At 39.9% G+C, this 17,114-nt stretch overlaps 1 protein-coding gene across 8 annotated transcripts in view; it reads right to left on the bottom strand.

Moving 5' to 3' along the window:
* Arhgap24 (Rho GTPase activating protein 24) overlaps positions 1–17,114 on the bottom strand; it is a 363,589-nt gene that overhangs the window by 17,803 nt on the left and 328,672 nt on the right. For all 8 annotated transcript variants that reach the window (XM_027388508.2, XM_027388510.2, XM_035452655.1 and 5 more), the window contains one exon: positions 6,984–7,191. In XM_027388508.2, the coding sequence (XP_027244309.1) occupies positions 6,984–7,191 (208 nt within the window). The remainder of the gene's footprint in view (positions 1–6,983; positions 7,192–17,114) is intronic.

Here is a 17,114-nt window from a genome sequence, read left to right as displayed (position 1 = left end):
TATCCTGCTCATCATATGCAGTCCAACAGACACAGCCGATACCCCAACCTGAATGGCTAAGATAATAACTGGCCACAAATGCTGGTGAGGACACCAAGGAAAGAATTACTTATTCACCATCAGTGGGAGTGCAAACTGGCACAGCCACTACAGAAATCAGTGTGGAGTGTCTTCACAAATCTGGAAATAGATCTGCTACATGATCCCGCTATACCCGTCTTGAGCATATACACAAGGGACTCTGCATCCTACTGCAGAGATAGCTGCTCATCCATGTCCATTGCTGCTCTACTCACAATAGCCTGGAAATGGAAATGGCCTAGATGACCAGAAGATGAATGAACGAGGAAAAATTTGGTGTGTTTACACAATTGAATACTTTCTCAGCTGTTAAGAAACATGAAATTGTGAAATACACAGGTAAGTTAATGGAGCTGGGAAGAATAATTTTAAATACAGTCTTTCAGCTTTTTGTTAAGTAGCGTCATTGACAATGTTTGAACAGTAGGTGGCGTAAGTGCAAAGTGAGATACAGGAGGCGGCCTGAGACATTAAAGACTGCAAGATGGTTCCACCAGCAGAACATGTAGTAGAAGAGCCGTGAATGTTCCAGGGGTTGAAATATTTGAGCTGAGTGAAAGCAAAGGGGTGGAACATAGCAGGACTGTTATTTGATTCCTTCTCTTAGTAAGATTACAATTAATTGTCTAGCATTATAGCACACATGCACACTAATTATACAGAAATGATTAAGACAAAAATGACCAAGTATATTTGCCCTTCATTCAGTTGGTGACAGGTTATTAAACTTTTGTTTTTGTTTAAAGCCTAAATCTTAAAGTGTACGACTGTTTTGTGGCCCTATTAGACCTCAGGTACTTTGTAGAACCAGAGGCTTTTGAAGTTTCGAGCAGTCTTGGTTTGGACTTCTCTTCTGCCACTGAGAAGAACACAGTCACTTGTAGACAGGTTCCAGCATGCTTTGCTTTGATTTACCTCCTGGGTCTCTCAGTAAACTGGGGTTGCTACTACAAGGCTATAGCAGCAGGAAGTCTGGTGGCTTTTCAGAAAACTCTCTATCTCAAAAATAAACAAATAAATAAAAAATTAAAAAACCAAATCAAACCAAAACAAAAAACAAAAACTGCCCCATACTGATTCTCCAGCCTCAACCCTCTCAGTAGAAATCTACTGCTTCTTCTAATTGACATTGACTTTAATATCTGCACCCAATTAAATACCAGTACCATTTGTCAATTATGCAGCAATTATGCCTTGCTATATATATATATATATCTCAGTATTCCCCAAAGTGAATTGATATGATTTGTCACAGGAAAATCTATATACAACAGAGGATAAAACCCCACATGTGACCAACAACGGTGACACCTGTACACAGGTAACCATCACTGCAGGGCAGTGAGGGGGTTCTGTGACTGTCTGACTCCTGTAGTCCCCAAACAGGACACCACACAGACAGAAAGTCTTCCTGATTAATCACTCAGAGCTGAACTACCTCAGAGTCAAGCTGTTTGGTGGGAGTATCAAACTCCCTGTCCATGTGTCATTAGACGGGCCTGAGTTCCTCAGTGGTAAACTGCATGTAGAAATTATGATAGTCAGTGATAGCCACTATACCCATGGATGGCAAGAAAGTAGACAGAGATGGTGAAGACCCCGGCAAAAAAGCTGTCAGGGCCAGAGAAGCTGTGTAACAGTTTCCTGGAGTGATTGGCACATGAGTCTCGTTTCTCCATGTCCTGTGTGGGCTTCACTTCTCAATCTGATCTCACTGCACTTTGAAGTACTTAAAGGAGCCTTTCCTGAGGTTTTCTGTGACTGAACTTTTTATATGTTCTCATGGGTTGCCTTCCATTCATCCTGCGGTCCTTCACTCACTGGATGTGTGTGCACACACTGCCTCATGCTGATGGCTAGAAAGAGCTGAGATCAGTCACACTGATCCCTTTGTCCTCTGTGGGCTTCCATCCCTCACTGGAGGACACCAACACTTATTCTTCACCATACCTCCTTATTTTCTGCTTCACAACCTTCTCTGTACATTCTAGCTGATGTGGTAGGAATGTGTTTTTTCAGAACACTCTCTAGACTTAGTGTAAATTTCTTGCACTGTGTATAGTCTATGCACAATATGGAACCCTTAACCATCCAAACAGAGATATGAGATCCTACAGGAATCCCTTATTTCTCAGCCTCTAACTCCAGTTTTTCTTTCCTAATACACACACACACACACACACACACACACACACACACACACACTCAAATGCCACTATAATTACAAGTTAAATCCTACACAGACAAAACCTTGTAAAGGTTAAGCCTCAAAATTAGACAAGGGAATTTTTTGAGTCTGGATACTGTGTGCAGAATGCAATATAATCAATCCCTCGACTTAACCCAACACAATGAGCTTCTAATGCAGCCACACAGGATGGCATTACAGGTATTGTGAAGTTATCTGCAAGAGGCACAACAAAAAGAACCTAAAATTCCCTCGAAATTAAGAAATAATAATGTTGCATCCATCAGATATCAGGCAAGGACACAAATGGGGCTGAAGGCGTCCAGCAGCAACGTTAAGCAGCAAGTGGCTCTAAAATGTCCTGATGGAGCTGAGCTCGGCTCTGCTTCAGTTCATCAAGAGGCAGAGAAGCCTGTTCTAGGGAACACGCTGACCCAGACCACACCAAACACCTATTTGTAAAAGTTTGTCTTTTTTAAGTGTATTTTTTTACTACCTGTCAAAAATGGTACTGTCTTTGGCAGTGGAACTTGCACCTAGTTAAAGTCTGTCACTGCACACCTACACAAGTGTCACCACTGAATTCCACACAGAAACTAAAGACCTAGTCAGAAACTAAAGACCTAGTTCCTGATGATGCTATTTTCCCTGACTTCTAAACAAACTGAGGCATGTCACTATGCTGCTTGTGAGCAAAGACATCACCGTACACTCTTACACTGCTGCAGCCTGGGTTCTAGCTACCCCTTACCGGGTTATGGTTTTAGGACTATACGCTAAGAAGAAAATCACCTGAGGATTTATTTAAAGCACAGCCTACTAGGCACCTCCTAATGTTTATATGGGGCGAGTGAATCTAAAGGTGTCCTTGCAAGTTACTGTCATGCAAAACGATGTCTGGGAGCTGCTTTCCCATATGCTGTGCTCTCCACTTTGAAGATCACATGTTATAACTCAGATCAATAAAGCCAAGAGCTCTCTATTGATCTCCAGGGCATTTGGTTTTGAATTTCTCTCTCTGCTCTGTCTTCTAATTTTCAGAATAAGAAAATTCTCTGCTAAGATATAGTCTGTTGTGTTTTTTTTTTGCCAAAACATTTTTATAAAAATAAGAATGAATGGGGGAGGATAGAAGGGAGCATGGAGGAATCATGAAGGAGTATATGGGTAGGTGGCTGGAGTACCCAGCACAGTAGCTGCCGTTGTGGGACCCTTGGACAGAATGTATGATGACCTCAGCTGCATACAGCCTTTGCCCTGCCTTAAGAAGTGTTGCAAGTTTGCAACTGTGTCACTGCTAATCAGTTAATGGTAGGACAATGACCCCCACACTGCCAAACTCTCGACCCTGTGTCTCCCAGCACTTCCAAAACACACCCTGACAGCTGTCACCATCTGGAGCTTTGCAAACAATAGGGTTCTAATTTGATTTTACACCTCCCTTATTTTCTTTGCTTTTAAGTGGTAGGGGAGTTTAATACAAAATGTGATGTATTGGCTTGTTGTCATTCCTAAGGAGCAAGATGAAAACAAGAATGCTTGGAAACTATGACAGCTATTTGTTTGTTTGCTGTTTTAACTGCTGAGAGCAACTCCTCAAATACAGATTCTTTCAGGTCAGTGAGAGGGTCTTCGCTCACCAAATTCATTCCTCAAAGAGGTTACAGGGATGCGTCACAACCACAGAAACGTAAAGCCTCATGCTTTACATTTACAAAGCAGTGCTCACAATGCCATGTTGTAGAGCAAAGTTTCAAAAACCAGGATTCCAATACTGTGTGTATCTAAATCCTGCAGATCCCTACTTATACGTCTAGGTGTTTACTGAAGTTGTATGCTATCTGTACCAAGAGATTCCTGGGTTATTGAGTTTTGAAATACCTATCCCCTTATATTCTTCTACTTTCTAAATCTTGTACAAAGTATAATGAGTTAAATGTAACTTTAATAATATTTAAATTAAAATTTTATAACATTTCATGGTATCAAAATATTAAATGTTTTAAAAATTAGAATTAGAAAAGCTACTTTAAAAATCAAATGTCAGATCTTCACAGTAGAGTTTTAATGAGCAGAGATTATTGGTGAAGAATAACTTCCCAGAATTTCTTTCTAGTTTTTAGCATATATATCTTGACTGGTCAAGGTGAAAACTAAATCCTATTGACTCTGTTAAAAGCAATCATGATTAAAGCACACAGGGAAAGGTATTGATCCATTCAGTTTTTTAATATTAATTTTAATTTAATATCCCACATAAATGGTAAATCTTGATTGTCAACTTGACTCAATCTGGAAACAACTAAAACCCATGCTGCTTACTTTCCTGTGAGGGCTCTTCTCCATCAGATTGTCTGAAGCAGGAAGAACCACACCTAAATCTGAGTGACTTCTGGTGGAAGTCCAGGTAAAGTGAGATTAAAGAAGGAAGTTTGCTTTTTGCCTGCTTGCCTTCAGTCTTTTCAGTACACCCATCTACTGGTTGCTTCAACCTTCCTTCACTGATCTTAGAAGCAACTTCTTCAGATTCCAGTGTGGACTGAATACAGCCACTCTCCAGGAACCCTCCAGGAACTCCTGAGACATCCAGCCTCAAGGACTGAACAACTACAATATTCTCAGTTTCTCCAGTGTGATACAGCCATTGTTGAAAACTCAGACCTCATCCTGTAAGGCAGACTAATAAATCTCCTTAACATATATTCATTATATTAATTCTCTTCCTTTAGAGAACCTTGACTAGTGCACGATGAGTTTCTGCAGCTTTCATCACATTCTCTTATTCACTGAATACATTACAAGAAAGGTTTTCAAACACAAGTCTGTGTACAAGCATATACTCGCTTCCCTGTTATTCCATTAATCATCTGCTGGGGGAAATAGATTTACTATTATAAAAATCAATAATAAACAATGTTGTATTTAAGGTTTTCTGCACATATATATTTTACTTCTTGGAATAAAACTGTTTAAAGGTGTAGTGATATATTATTTATGATTTATTAAAGTTTGCCTAAGGGTACAGAAAGCAAAGTTATCCATAAGCCATAAGGCCAAGTAATGGTGATACACACCTTTAATCCCAGCAGCCATACTAGCTAGGCATAGAGCCAGTGAGTGGTGGCACACACCTTTAATCCCAGGACTCAGGAGACAGGCAGATGGATCTCTGTTAGTTCAAGGCCACACTGAATTACATGAAATTGATCCAGTCCTAAAGAGAAACAGCTCACACAAGGTGATCTCAGTATTTGGGATCCCATGCCTTTAATCCCAGCACTAGGGAAAAAAAAAGAGAAAAAACAAACGAAAAAACAAAAGCAAATAAACCAAAGGGTCTCATGAAGTCTCCAGCCTCGTTGAGAAGAGGCAGCAGTATAGGACTGCAGTCTGAGGTTTCGTGGAGCTAGCTGGATCACCCTTTCAGTCTGAGGTAGAGGTAAGAGCTAGTGGCCTGCTGCTTTGCTTTTTTGACCTTCAGCTTGAAGTTTGAACCCCAGTAACAGTCTCTGTGTTTTTATTATTATTATTATTATTATTAAGAGCATATCCTGCTTTTGCAGAGCACTAGACTTTGGTTTCCAGCACCCAATATGGATGGCTCATAACTACCTGTACCTCCAGCTACAGGGGATCTTACAAGCTCTTTTGAACATCACATGTACCCAAACTCACATGTGTATATTCTCTTACACAGACACATATGCATATACATAATTAAAAATAAATCTTTAAAAAATTATTGATTTAAAGACCTTAGTAATTTTAATTGTTCTAGGAGGACTATGCCAAAGTGTGCTGTTGTTGATATTAGAGTTTATATACAATACATGCTGTCAGTACAAGGATTAAAGGCGTGCAACACCAACACTGGCAAGCTAAACATTCTTAAATATAATATTATTATTATTGAAATTACATTACCAACATTTCTATATCTACCAGTCACTTTTTAAACTTTTATAGCCACTCTGAAAGTCAGTATGGCAGTGTCTCACAAAACTGGGAATCAATCTACCTCAAGATCCAGCAATGGGACTGAATCAGGCCCTGTGAATGTGGGTGACAGTCATATGGCTTGATCTATTGCAGGGGACCCTGACAGTGGCACAAGAACCTATCCCAGGTACATGAACTGGCTATTAGGAGCCCTTTTCCTGTGGTAGGATACCTTGCTCAGCTTTGATACAGGGAGGAGGGGCTTGGTCCTGCCTCAAATTGGTATGCCAGACTTCATTGACTCTCCAAAGAAGGTGAAGGCCTAATGGCCTCTGAGGAATGGATGAGGGGTTGGAGGGGAGGGAAGTGGAGGTGGAAGAGGAGGGAAGGGGAACTGGGGTTGGTATGTAAAATGAAAAATAAATATTTTAACATAAATTTAAAAATTCCTTAACTGAAAGAAAAAGAAATTTAAAAGACAACAAATTTATCTTTCCAATACAAAAGGTTAATATAGTTTAATTCTAGCACAGGGGTCAAGCAAGTAATAATGCCTTAAAATGAGGCAAAGTGAACAGCAGGGAACAACACTGAAAGTGCCACAGTTTCCTTTGTTACTTGGTAAAATTAATCTAGAACCGTGCCGTCAAATTTAATACTCTACTCTCTGCATATCTACCACGTCAGTCATTGGACACTCAGCCATGGTATCCCTTTGCCCAATCTGAACGTCTCTTGAGGGATGCTCAGTCAGGCCGTGACCTGTCCCATATACCTGTCAAAGGAGGGCTTCTCTCCACAATCGAATGCATCCTGAAGCTCCTTGACAAGGTTGGCCTGGCCAGGCAGCCGGAAGAGGCCCTCTTCCTTCAGCCCCCGCTGTCTGATGAAGTCCACACACTGCTCCACCAGCATGGGCGCCAGCCGGTTCCCATACCTTTTCTCGTATCGGACGGTGTCTTCCAGTTTCTGTCCAAAGATACCTGGAAAAATAAGAGATCACGGTAAAAATGAGATTCTTATTTTCTTCTCATTCATTGCTGTCTCCTTTTCAAACTCGAAAAGGGAACAAGTTGGAATGGTCTTACATATCTGATTTTGCTATTTCGCATTGGTATATAACCAAATTCACCACATACAGCGAACGGGGTTTCCCTCCGCCACCCCTTCCTGGGGTATTCTATGCTTAGATGAAAAAGGAAACTGGAAACACATCTGAGTTTCATGAAAGGGGAAGAAAAATCAATGCTATCTATTAAAATTGTGTAAGTCCCAAGAAGAGTGTGGTAAAATTCAGCAGCCATTAAGTCAGGAATTTGGTAACAACAACAGATGGGCTCTGCTCCCTTCTGTTATATAATATATTTATTTATGGACTCATAATGCAGAATCATCACATTGCAAGCAATAAAATCATCTTACTCTTAAAGAGAGCATTAACTTGAGTGGAAATCGTAGCAACACATAAAACAGTTCTATACCTTGTACCACATCTAGCATAAACGGAGTTCACATACTGATTTTAGGAAAACAGAATTAGGAAGTGGCATTTTCAGGGGCAGTGGGCATGGCAGCCGATGACAGGGTGACGCAGCTTCATTTGTTGAGTTCAGAGCAAGCAGTTCCTGGATAATGGTGTGGCAAGCACTGTTCAATAATTCAGCAACCATTCACACTCCTGTTTGCTCTTGGCATTTCTACATTAGAAGACAGGAAACAAATACTTCTCCCATTTCCTGTGAGCAAGGTGGCCACATCCTATTGCACAGCCTGGGAAGAGGTGAGAAGCTCCCGTGGATATATGGTTTTTCTTTATGAGAAGAGTTCTAGCTAGACTTGTCAATCAATTCATTCCTTCTTTTGCCTTTTCTAATGAGTTTGAAGTGGAGAAGAATCCGACACAGCTACGGAAAGGAAGATAACACACATTGGGTAGCAGTGATAACTGATGTTGACCACAAGAAACAATGAATTACAACTCTCATGGGATCAAGAATTACCAATAATAACTAATGGAGTGGAGAATGAGGGTTGGGTTTACCCTTTAAACTTTAATGTCATCACTGGATTTAAAAAAAATAGTATTAGAATAATCCAGAAATGTAAAAGTATACATATTTACAGGGTACTGTGTGATGTTTAAAAACATGCACACACTATTGAATATTTAGGTAAAATGTATGCATTCTCTCAAACACTTGTCATTCTTTTAGAATGAGAACATTAAATCCTTTATTCTGGGTTTTTCCTTTCTTCTGTGTTTTTCTTCTTCTTTTCTTCCTGTCTGTCTATTTATTTATTTCTTTATTTACTTATTTACTTACTTATTAAGCCAGGGTTTCTCTGTGTAACTGTGCCTGAGCTGAAACTCATTCTGTAGACCAGGCTGGCCTCGAACTCTCAGGTCAGCCTGCCTCTGCATCTCTAGTACTAGGATTAAGGCGTGCACCATTGTAGGGAGAATCCCCACCTACCTGTAGCAGTGACCATGCCTGTTTGGTGGGGATTCTCCCTACACACCACCACCACCTGTCTGATTCTGTTTTTTTTTTTTTTTCTAAGTGACTGTCACCTACACTCAACAGCATACTATACATCTTGCTCCTATCCAGTTATAACTCAATATGGTTCATTAGCTTCTCCATTGTTTGCTCTTTTCCAGTCTTTTCAGCTTCTGGTATCCACTATTGTACTGTTGACTTCTAAGACATCAACAGTTTTGGATTCTATACACAAATAATATCATATAATATTAGACTTCCTGTGTTGTCTTGTTTGACTTAACATAATTATTTCCAGTTCCATTCATCTTTTTGCAAAGAGTAGGATTTCACGTTTTATGGCTAAACAGTATTCCTTTCTGCATGTACCACATTTTTCTTATTAACTAATTGATGGACACTGGTGGTTTCACTATGGTATAAGGAACTACGATAAACACGGGCATGCTATTGTTTTTCAATATTCTAACTTCTGTTGGATACACACAACACACACACACACACACACACACACACACCATATGGTGGTTTTATTTTTAACTTTTTGAGAAACTCCTGAATTATCATAACATCCATACTAACCTATGCAAGGGCTACACTTCCATTTTGGTCAGCACTTTTCTAGATATTTGATACAAATGTTCTTACTGGAGTGAAGTGATTATGGTTTTGCTTTGAATTTTCCATGATTAATGATATTGAGCCTTTTTACATGTATCTATTGGTAATTTAGTCCTTTTAGGGCTGTCTTTATATGTGTATATCCTATTAAAAATCTAGTTACTTACTTTGCAATTCAGTTTTCTGAGCATGTGTATGTGTGTATCCCCTTTTCAACTGAGGAGTTTGCCAACGTTTTCTCCCATTTTGCACTCTTGTCTTCTTACTTTATTGTTTCTTTTCTACATAAAAATCTTTATAGTTTGATGCAACTACACTTTTCTATCTCCTGGTTTTGTTCTCTGTGCTTTAAACATCTTAAACAAAAAAAAAATATTTCCATTCCCATGTCCTTAAGTGTTTCCCTACATTTTCTTCTTATAGTCTCACTATGTAGAGTACCACACTTAAGTTTTCAATTCAATCTGTGATCATTTTGTAGCTGGTAAGACAGAAAGATCTGGTACTTCTGCCTACTTGAACATCCAGTTTTGCTAGCCAATACTGTCTCTTTTGATTACTATGGGCTTATTCTGAAGTTGGGTATCTTAAACCATTTCCTTTGTTTAAGATACAAACTTTTGCTGTGGCTTGTGGCAGTTCTATATAAATGTTAGAATTGGCCTCTTTTTAGTTCTGTGAAGAAACTGAATGGGAGGCATTGAATCTGTGGATCACTTTGGCAGCATGGACATTTTCATCTTAATTCTTTGAATCCATGAACAGGTGCTATCATTGTTTTATAGTTTTCATTGTGGATATCCTTTGCCTCATGGGTTAAATTTATTGCTTTACCTGTTTACATCACTTTTTAATTACTGCTGTCAATGGAACACCATTTCTATCTTGAAGCCTGATATCATACCAGTCTTTGTAAGAGTCAGCTCTGACCACTAGACTACAATTATTGGGCACAGGGCCAATAATGAGTAACTGAGAAGCTGGGGGTGAAATATTGAAACTAACCTGGCAGCACCTTCCTCCTGGTAGTATTTAATATGAGAAAAACAAATCTCCATTTGTTCAAAAGGCCATTAAACCATCAACCCCACATTTTCTATAAGATGCAACAAAGCAAACTTGTAACCTATTGGTGTGATCCCTTTAGAGATACTCTAATGCTTTCAAAACAAGGTTTGGAACTACTCATGAGTAAAGAATATGGCCTCTTTTTCTCATTTCTTAACAAATGTTGAGTTTGATACTTTCATGTCATCCTGTCAAGATTCAGAAAATGGCCCTTCAAGGCGCTACTAGGTCACTTAAACATGAAGCATCAATATTTAAGAGTAAACATTGTGTCTGAGGCTCTACTCTGGACATTAGATACATCTTGATAAACGTACAACAGAAGCTTTCTCTCAAAATCCAAGAGAAACTCATGGAAAGCTGTTCCCATTCAACTCCATGTGCATGACAATGGTAAACCACACTTTCGGGGTGGAATTTTATTCAATGATAGAATGAACTCATGTCTTCAAGTTCTCAGAACATCTTTCCTGACTGATTCAGGAGATGCTAAAGGGAGAACTGGTCTACCTTGTACATGTGTTATTTTGAGTTCCTTGAGCACAAAGTCTTGTCTTTATGTTAAAATAAAATTGTGCATAGAAACTTAATTTATTACATATCATATACTAAGTCATTGACATATATTCTTTCATTTTCAGAAGATTATGTAGAACAACTACTACATCCCCTATTCATGTGTAGGGAATTAGCTCAGAGAGATTCAATAACTTGTTCAAGAAAGAATGGAAGTGATCCTGTGTCCTGATCATTCTCCATAAAACCTTTGCTTGTCCACAAGTGTCAGTGATCTTCCCCTTTCCTCACACTTGTCACGAGTCTTCATTTTCTGATAACTTAAAGACTTATAATGTGAAAAAGTAGCATACTTTCTATGCCAGGCATTTTACCAGGTATTTATCTACATCCTCTTATCTAACATCACAGTACCCAGGAGGCAGGAGCCACCTCCACTGCTGTTTTATGGATGCCTTACCAAAGAACTTGTCAAAAGGTGACCAAGCTAGTCAACAGTGAAGTCTATTTTTTCACAGCTGAGGGATCTCAGAGTCATGTGGGCTCAGTCTCTTATACAATACTACTCAGTGTGGATAATTGCTGAAAAGAATTTGGGAAAGAAACCCTCTGCTTCCTCCTCTCCAACCTTAGTCTGTCTCACCACACTGAGGGGAGAGAGGTTCAGAACACTGAGAATAAGTAAGTCAGTGAGAAAATAGAGCAAAAAGAAAAAATAAAGACCTCTGACATTTCAGTGAGGATTTCATCTTTGTCACAAGAAACACATACACTTGGCAACAAGCCATGCAAAGAGATAAAGCACGTAGACACTCCCACAAGTTATGTAATCCCGTGTGGAAATGCTAGTTTTCTGTTGTGGAACTGATCATGCAAAGGAGGGTAAAGATTGTCAGTAGAACAGACACCTCATCTGGAGCTCTGGAATAGAGTGGACCCACCTTCTCTGGATCCCTGTGGTATGATCTACCTCCTGCATAAGAATGAACTACTTGAGAGAAATAACTGATGAGAAAAAGTACAATAATAATAATAATAATAATAATAATAATAATAATAATAATAATAATAATCACTGCCTGATTTAAAATCTTCTTTGGGAGAACCAGTGCAATTTCAAATCAAACATTAAAATTAATATGAAAGAGCCAAGTCCATGCATGCCCTAAGGACACATTAATTAGGAGATTATTAACAACAATATTTTCTGTGTATGAATCATGCAAAGAGCCCTAGGGATGGTCATTTTAGAGTCCCAGTGAAGATTCACACACCAGCAATACTGCCCTTGCTCCTCATCTGGGTGACACTGGTGTGCTCAGCTTACTCCTGGAAAGACACTGACAGCCCCAGAAAGCCCTCCCCCAGAAGTGGACTCTTTACTAAACTGAAAAAGCAAATCACACATATGAACTCATTCATGTGATGGAGGTGTGTCAACTGTGCTTTGAGACACCCTTCCCTCCTTCATGTGGGGTTTATATTCCTAGGAATGAGGGGAAGCTACCCATGGAGAGAATGTGAGCAGATAAATATATTCAAATACCACCCTTCCTAAACATAAGTAAACCTAGACTGGACTCTGTGTCCAGGACCTGCCCACATTCCCCCTTGATTCCTACCTTGGTGTAAGGAGCTCCATTGCCATCCTCTACCCACTTATTCACCCATTGCTGTTTGACATCTGGCCCTGTCACTCTATGAAATTTGAATTTTCCTACAGTTACCAACACTTTCTGAGTTGCTAAATCTTGGTCATCTTCATTTGGTTTTCTTTGGCCTCACTCTTTTCCTGACCATTTTCATTCTCAGGACTCTGGCCTCTTAGACAGCTCCATGTCTTCTGTGACCCCCACAGAACACAGTGGATTTCTGATCTCTGTTCTTAGCTCTGTGTTCGTTTTACTTGCTACATCTTCTCTGCTGGACCTGATGTGGTTCCACAGATGCCAGCGCTTCCTAGATTTCTATCTCAGGTTGGGCTGTCTCAACAGGCTGTGCATTGTAACAGCCCATTTGACCCTTTCAACACCGATATCTTAAAAACTTTTTCACATGCTCCTCCCCCTCTTTTTGAGACAGGGTTTTCTCTGAAACCCTGGCTGACCTCAAACTTGTGGTCTTCTTACCTCAACACCCACCCCCAACCCACTTCTGACTAAAAGGGCTGCAAGTATGAATAACTTTAACCTATAACTGGTTACAAATCTGACAACTTTAAAATGAACTAAGTCAATTTTTCTTTGAATCTCCTTTTATTCCATGTAATCTTGATTTTATCTACTGGTCCCAGGTATCCTCCTATCACTGAAGTTTGAAAGTCAACCTAGTTTCTTCACTCCTTTACATATCTAATCCTCGAATTGTTTACCTCCAAACTTCTTGGGGTCACATTTGATTAGACACTATTTCTTGCATGTGTTTTTGAAGACTAGTGTTCCCAACTCACACAAACACTGCCCAGCACAGATAGAGCTAGGGAGATGACAGCAAGTATCTGATGGTGGCACACGGGCAAGGACTGTACCAGTCTCGGCTCTAGGTACTTCAAGGTACATACAGGTTGAGTATTCCTTGTCTGAAATTTGTGAACCAGAATGGTTCTGATTTCAGGTATTTTTAGATTTGGGGCTATTGGCAAACATAGTGAGATATTTTAGCAATGGGTTAAACATAGAGTTCACCAATGTCTCAGTACATCATCTATATGCATAAGCTGAGGTTCATTTTATATAGTATTTTAAATAATTTTGTGCTTAACAGAGTTTCATGGTATAGAAGTTTCTACATGTGGAATCATGTTGCCAGTAAAACATTTCAAATTTTGGATTTTCAAATTTGTGATGTTCAGCACAAACACCATCAACCCCATTGGACTTATGCTGTCCCAGATCCCTGGAGCTTAAGGTCAACATGGATGAGACAAAAGTTCTCCACAAACATTTGCAGAATGAACTATGCATGCATAAAACCAAAACATGCCATCTTCCCAATTAAACAAAACAAATGAATAATTCCACAAAATGAAATGAGGTGTGTTACTAATTACTCTAAAAATATAAAAATAAAATAGTTCTTGTTTTTGGATGAAACAGGCAAATCAAACTTCCTAATTGTTGCTCCAGGTCTCTGTTATTGGTTATGGTAGAGTTCCTGTCCCATCTGGTTACCAGATCATATGCTTAGCAAAGAGGAAAAATAGTTTTTTCTGATCCTCTGCTAACTACAGCTCTTCTAGCAGACAAATCCTGGTATCATCAGGACTGCAAACTTTCAATAAACATCCACCCTTCCTGAATGGATAAGTCAAAATAAAAGGTGGCTATTTTAGTTCAGAACAAGAAAAGTTGGCTGTGGCTTGTTTCTGTCTGTCTGTCACCAGCTTCCTAGTACACACACACACACACACACACACACAAAAAAAAAAAAAAAAAAAAAAAAAAACCTCTCACAGAGAATGTTAAATCTAAGAGCTAAGGTCCATAGCAATTAACAATCAGTGAGTGCAATCATGTGGTCAGGATGAGGAAAGGAAGAGGAAATAAAGACTTGGGAAAATGAGGACAGTATCCCAGGATGAACGCCCAGCCACAGTGGCCTCAGAACAGAACAGCAATTACAGACATCATCATCTACATCCAGGCATCAAGCCAGAAGTCTTGCATGCACTTCAAGGATGGTCTTCAACCGAATCTTTCTTCTATAGCCAGAAGGCACCAGGTGGCCTGTCTCAGGCCCCCATGTCTACCAGAGACGCATATGTAGGTTACAGATGCAGGTACATGTGATTCTGAAGGTCCTTCTTCCACTCTATTAATTCAACTCTGGCATTTTTCACAAGCATGCTGCACACTCTCTTAGTTAAATTGAGGAGAAAACTCTATTTCATGTAGGTCAAGTCATTCTCTGCTTTCTAGGTGGGCTCTAAAGTCAACCTTCTTTTCCCGAGCACCCAAAGCTCCATACAACACTTGGTACAGTAATTATCCCAAGTTGGCCTTCATTATTCCCTTATTCCCAGGGAGTCTACAAAGCCCTAACTTGAAGCACCCATTCTGTCTGTCTTCCATCCCCAGCATTGCTTAGTGGGGACTCCAAAATACCACTCATTTACAAGCAACACAATTTAAAATTATATGTGTTTGGACATATAGTATTTTGATTGGACAAATAAACTTCCAAAAAACATGATTATAATGTAAACAACATTCATTTTCTGAAGACAGTTTTGGCTATATCTCCATACATATGAAGTCATTGTATTTTAACTCAAATTGCTTACAGACTCACAGGAGAATACAGAAAGCACTGTAATGCTCTAAGTGTTTATAAATGCCAGGCTAGTTCCCAATTCATCTTAAATACTAACTGAATACACTGTCTGTCACTTCACTTTGGACAGAAATAAAGCAATGGGTGTGCACTACATATGTGCTGTTTAAGGAGGATGTATTCATGTATAAAGATGCAGTGTTCAAGAAGCAGCTCACATAAAACACAAGGTTGGACAGTAGAAAATGTGAAGTAAGAGCCATCCATGTCTTGAATAGAGAGTAAAATTTGGATGGAGGAGAGAGCATTATGGAGGAAGGCACAAAATGAAAGAGCAAGAGGTGTGTATAATATGTGTTTAGTGGGAAGGAATGGGTTAGTCTGGGAAATTGGGGGACTATCTCTAGGTAACTGGTGGAACTGGTTAGACTGGGTTGATAATTATGTCAAGTAGGATTGACCCCTTGGGCAGTAAGGGCTCATAAAGAAAAGTTCTGAGTTGTGGAACGTGGCTTGAGAACACATTGAAAGAACAGAGATCAACCAGTGCTTTATAAAATAGACTTCGATACAGGAATCTATGAAGGGTGCGACAGATGTCAAGTAGATGACTGTCATTGCGAAAAAAGAGCATTGTGGGCAGAGGCAAGACAAGTGCAGAGACCTAAGGTGAAGCTTGAGGTACCCCAGTGCTAACCCCCGATATTCTAAATGGTTATATATAATATGTCTATGAATAGTCACTGCGCAAATGGTAACTTATCTCCAAGGAAGGGGCACCTTAGATTAAAATAAGGTTAAAGTCAGCAGCTAAATTTTTACTTTGGTTTCTAATCACAGAAAATAGTTCTCATTATTAAGCTAACAGTCATGATGAAATTTCAAAGTTTAAAAATAAATGGGTTAAAAGTACATTATAGTTTTCTTTTACCAACATAGAAATTCAGAACACCACAGTCCCCAGCTTCCTGCCTAATAGACGTTAGGTTTGTAAAAACCCACGGAAGAAACATTTTCGGTGACCTTAATTAGTACTTGAAAAAAAGAAAGGAGGATGAAAGGGCAGTGGAGGCCAGAGCAGGTCTGAAGAGAAACCCTTGGAGAAGTGGCTGGGCTGGCACAGCACAGGGCTGGCACCTGTAATGTCCCTGCTCTACCCTTCATTCAGGCAGTGTTTCTGAAGCCGCTGAGACCTGAAGTCTCTCTTTGTCATGCTCTATCCTGGGTAACAGCTAAAAAAATCAATTGTGGATTGGGAAAACAGCCATCTCAGCACTTTTGTTTCATCTGGGTGCTTTCTCGGCTTCACACACTTGGCTCACTGCTTTGCAGAGATGACAAGTGGGTGTGGGGGCAACCCAGAAAGAGGGGACCACTGCGGGAAACACTTGAGCAGCACAGACAGCAAAGCGCAAAACCATATTTGGAGTCCAGGATTGAGAGGAAAGTCATTCTTTTTAGCATCAAAATTTTAATAAAGATGTGCAGCCCCTATGCTCCATGTTCTGATGCAGGGGTTGAGTGTAGCATGCCAGCCTGGCGACAGTGCAGCTGCAGCAGCTAGGGACTTTCCTCCCTGAGCCTCTGCAGAACTGCGGTTAAGCAGACAAGGAACCAGATGGGGGAGGCTGCATGCTCCCTGCTTGCTTCTAAGGGAAAGCTTAAAATGGCATTGTGTAAGTTCTTGACTCAAATACAGAACATCCACTGGATGGGAAAGACTTTGTAAGGAAGAGACAGCTGTAGACACAGTTATCAGGAAGTTCCTTCTTCCACCTGTGCCAGCCTGTGGGGGACTTTCTTCTCTGGGGCCGCCTTTCCCTTCCTTTCTCTTTGTATTTAAAGAAAGAGAGAGGAAGGTGGAGGCACACAGCAGTTTTGCAGGCATTCCCACACATCTACTGTCTGTTCTCCAGCACTGGGGGAGG

This window comes from Cricetulus griseus (genome assembly GCF_003668045.3).
Source record: "Cricetulus griseus strain 17A/GY chromosome 1 unlocalized genomic scaffold, alternate assembly CriGri-PICRH-1.0 chr1_1, whole genome shotgun sequence".
In the NCBI taxonomy this organism is placed as follows: Eukaryota; Metazoa; Chordata; class Mammalia; order Rodentia; family Cricetidae; genus Cricetulus; species Cricetulus griseus.
This window is presented reverse-complemented; position numbering and strand designations above follow the sequence as displayed.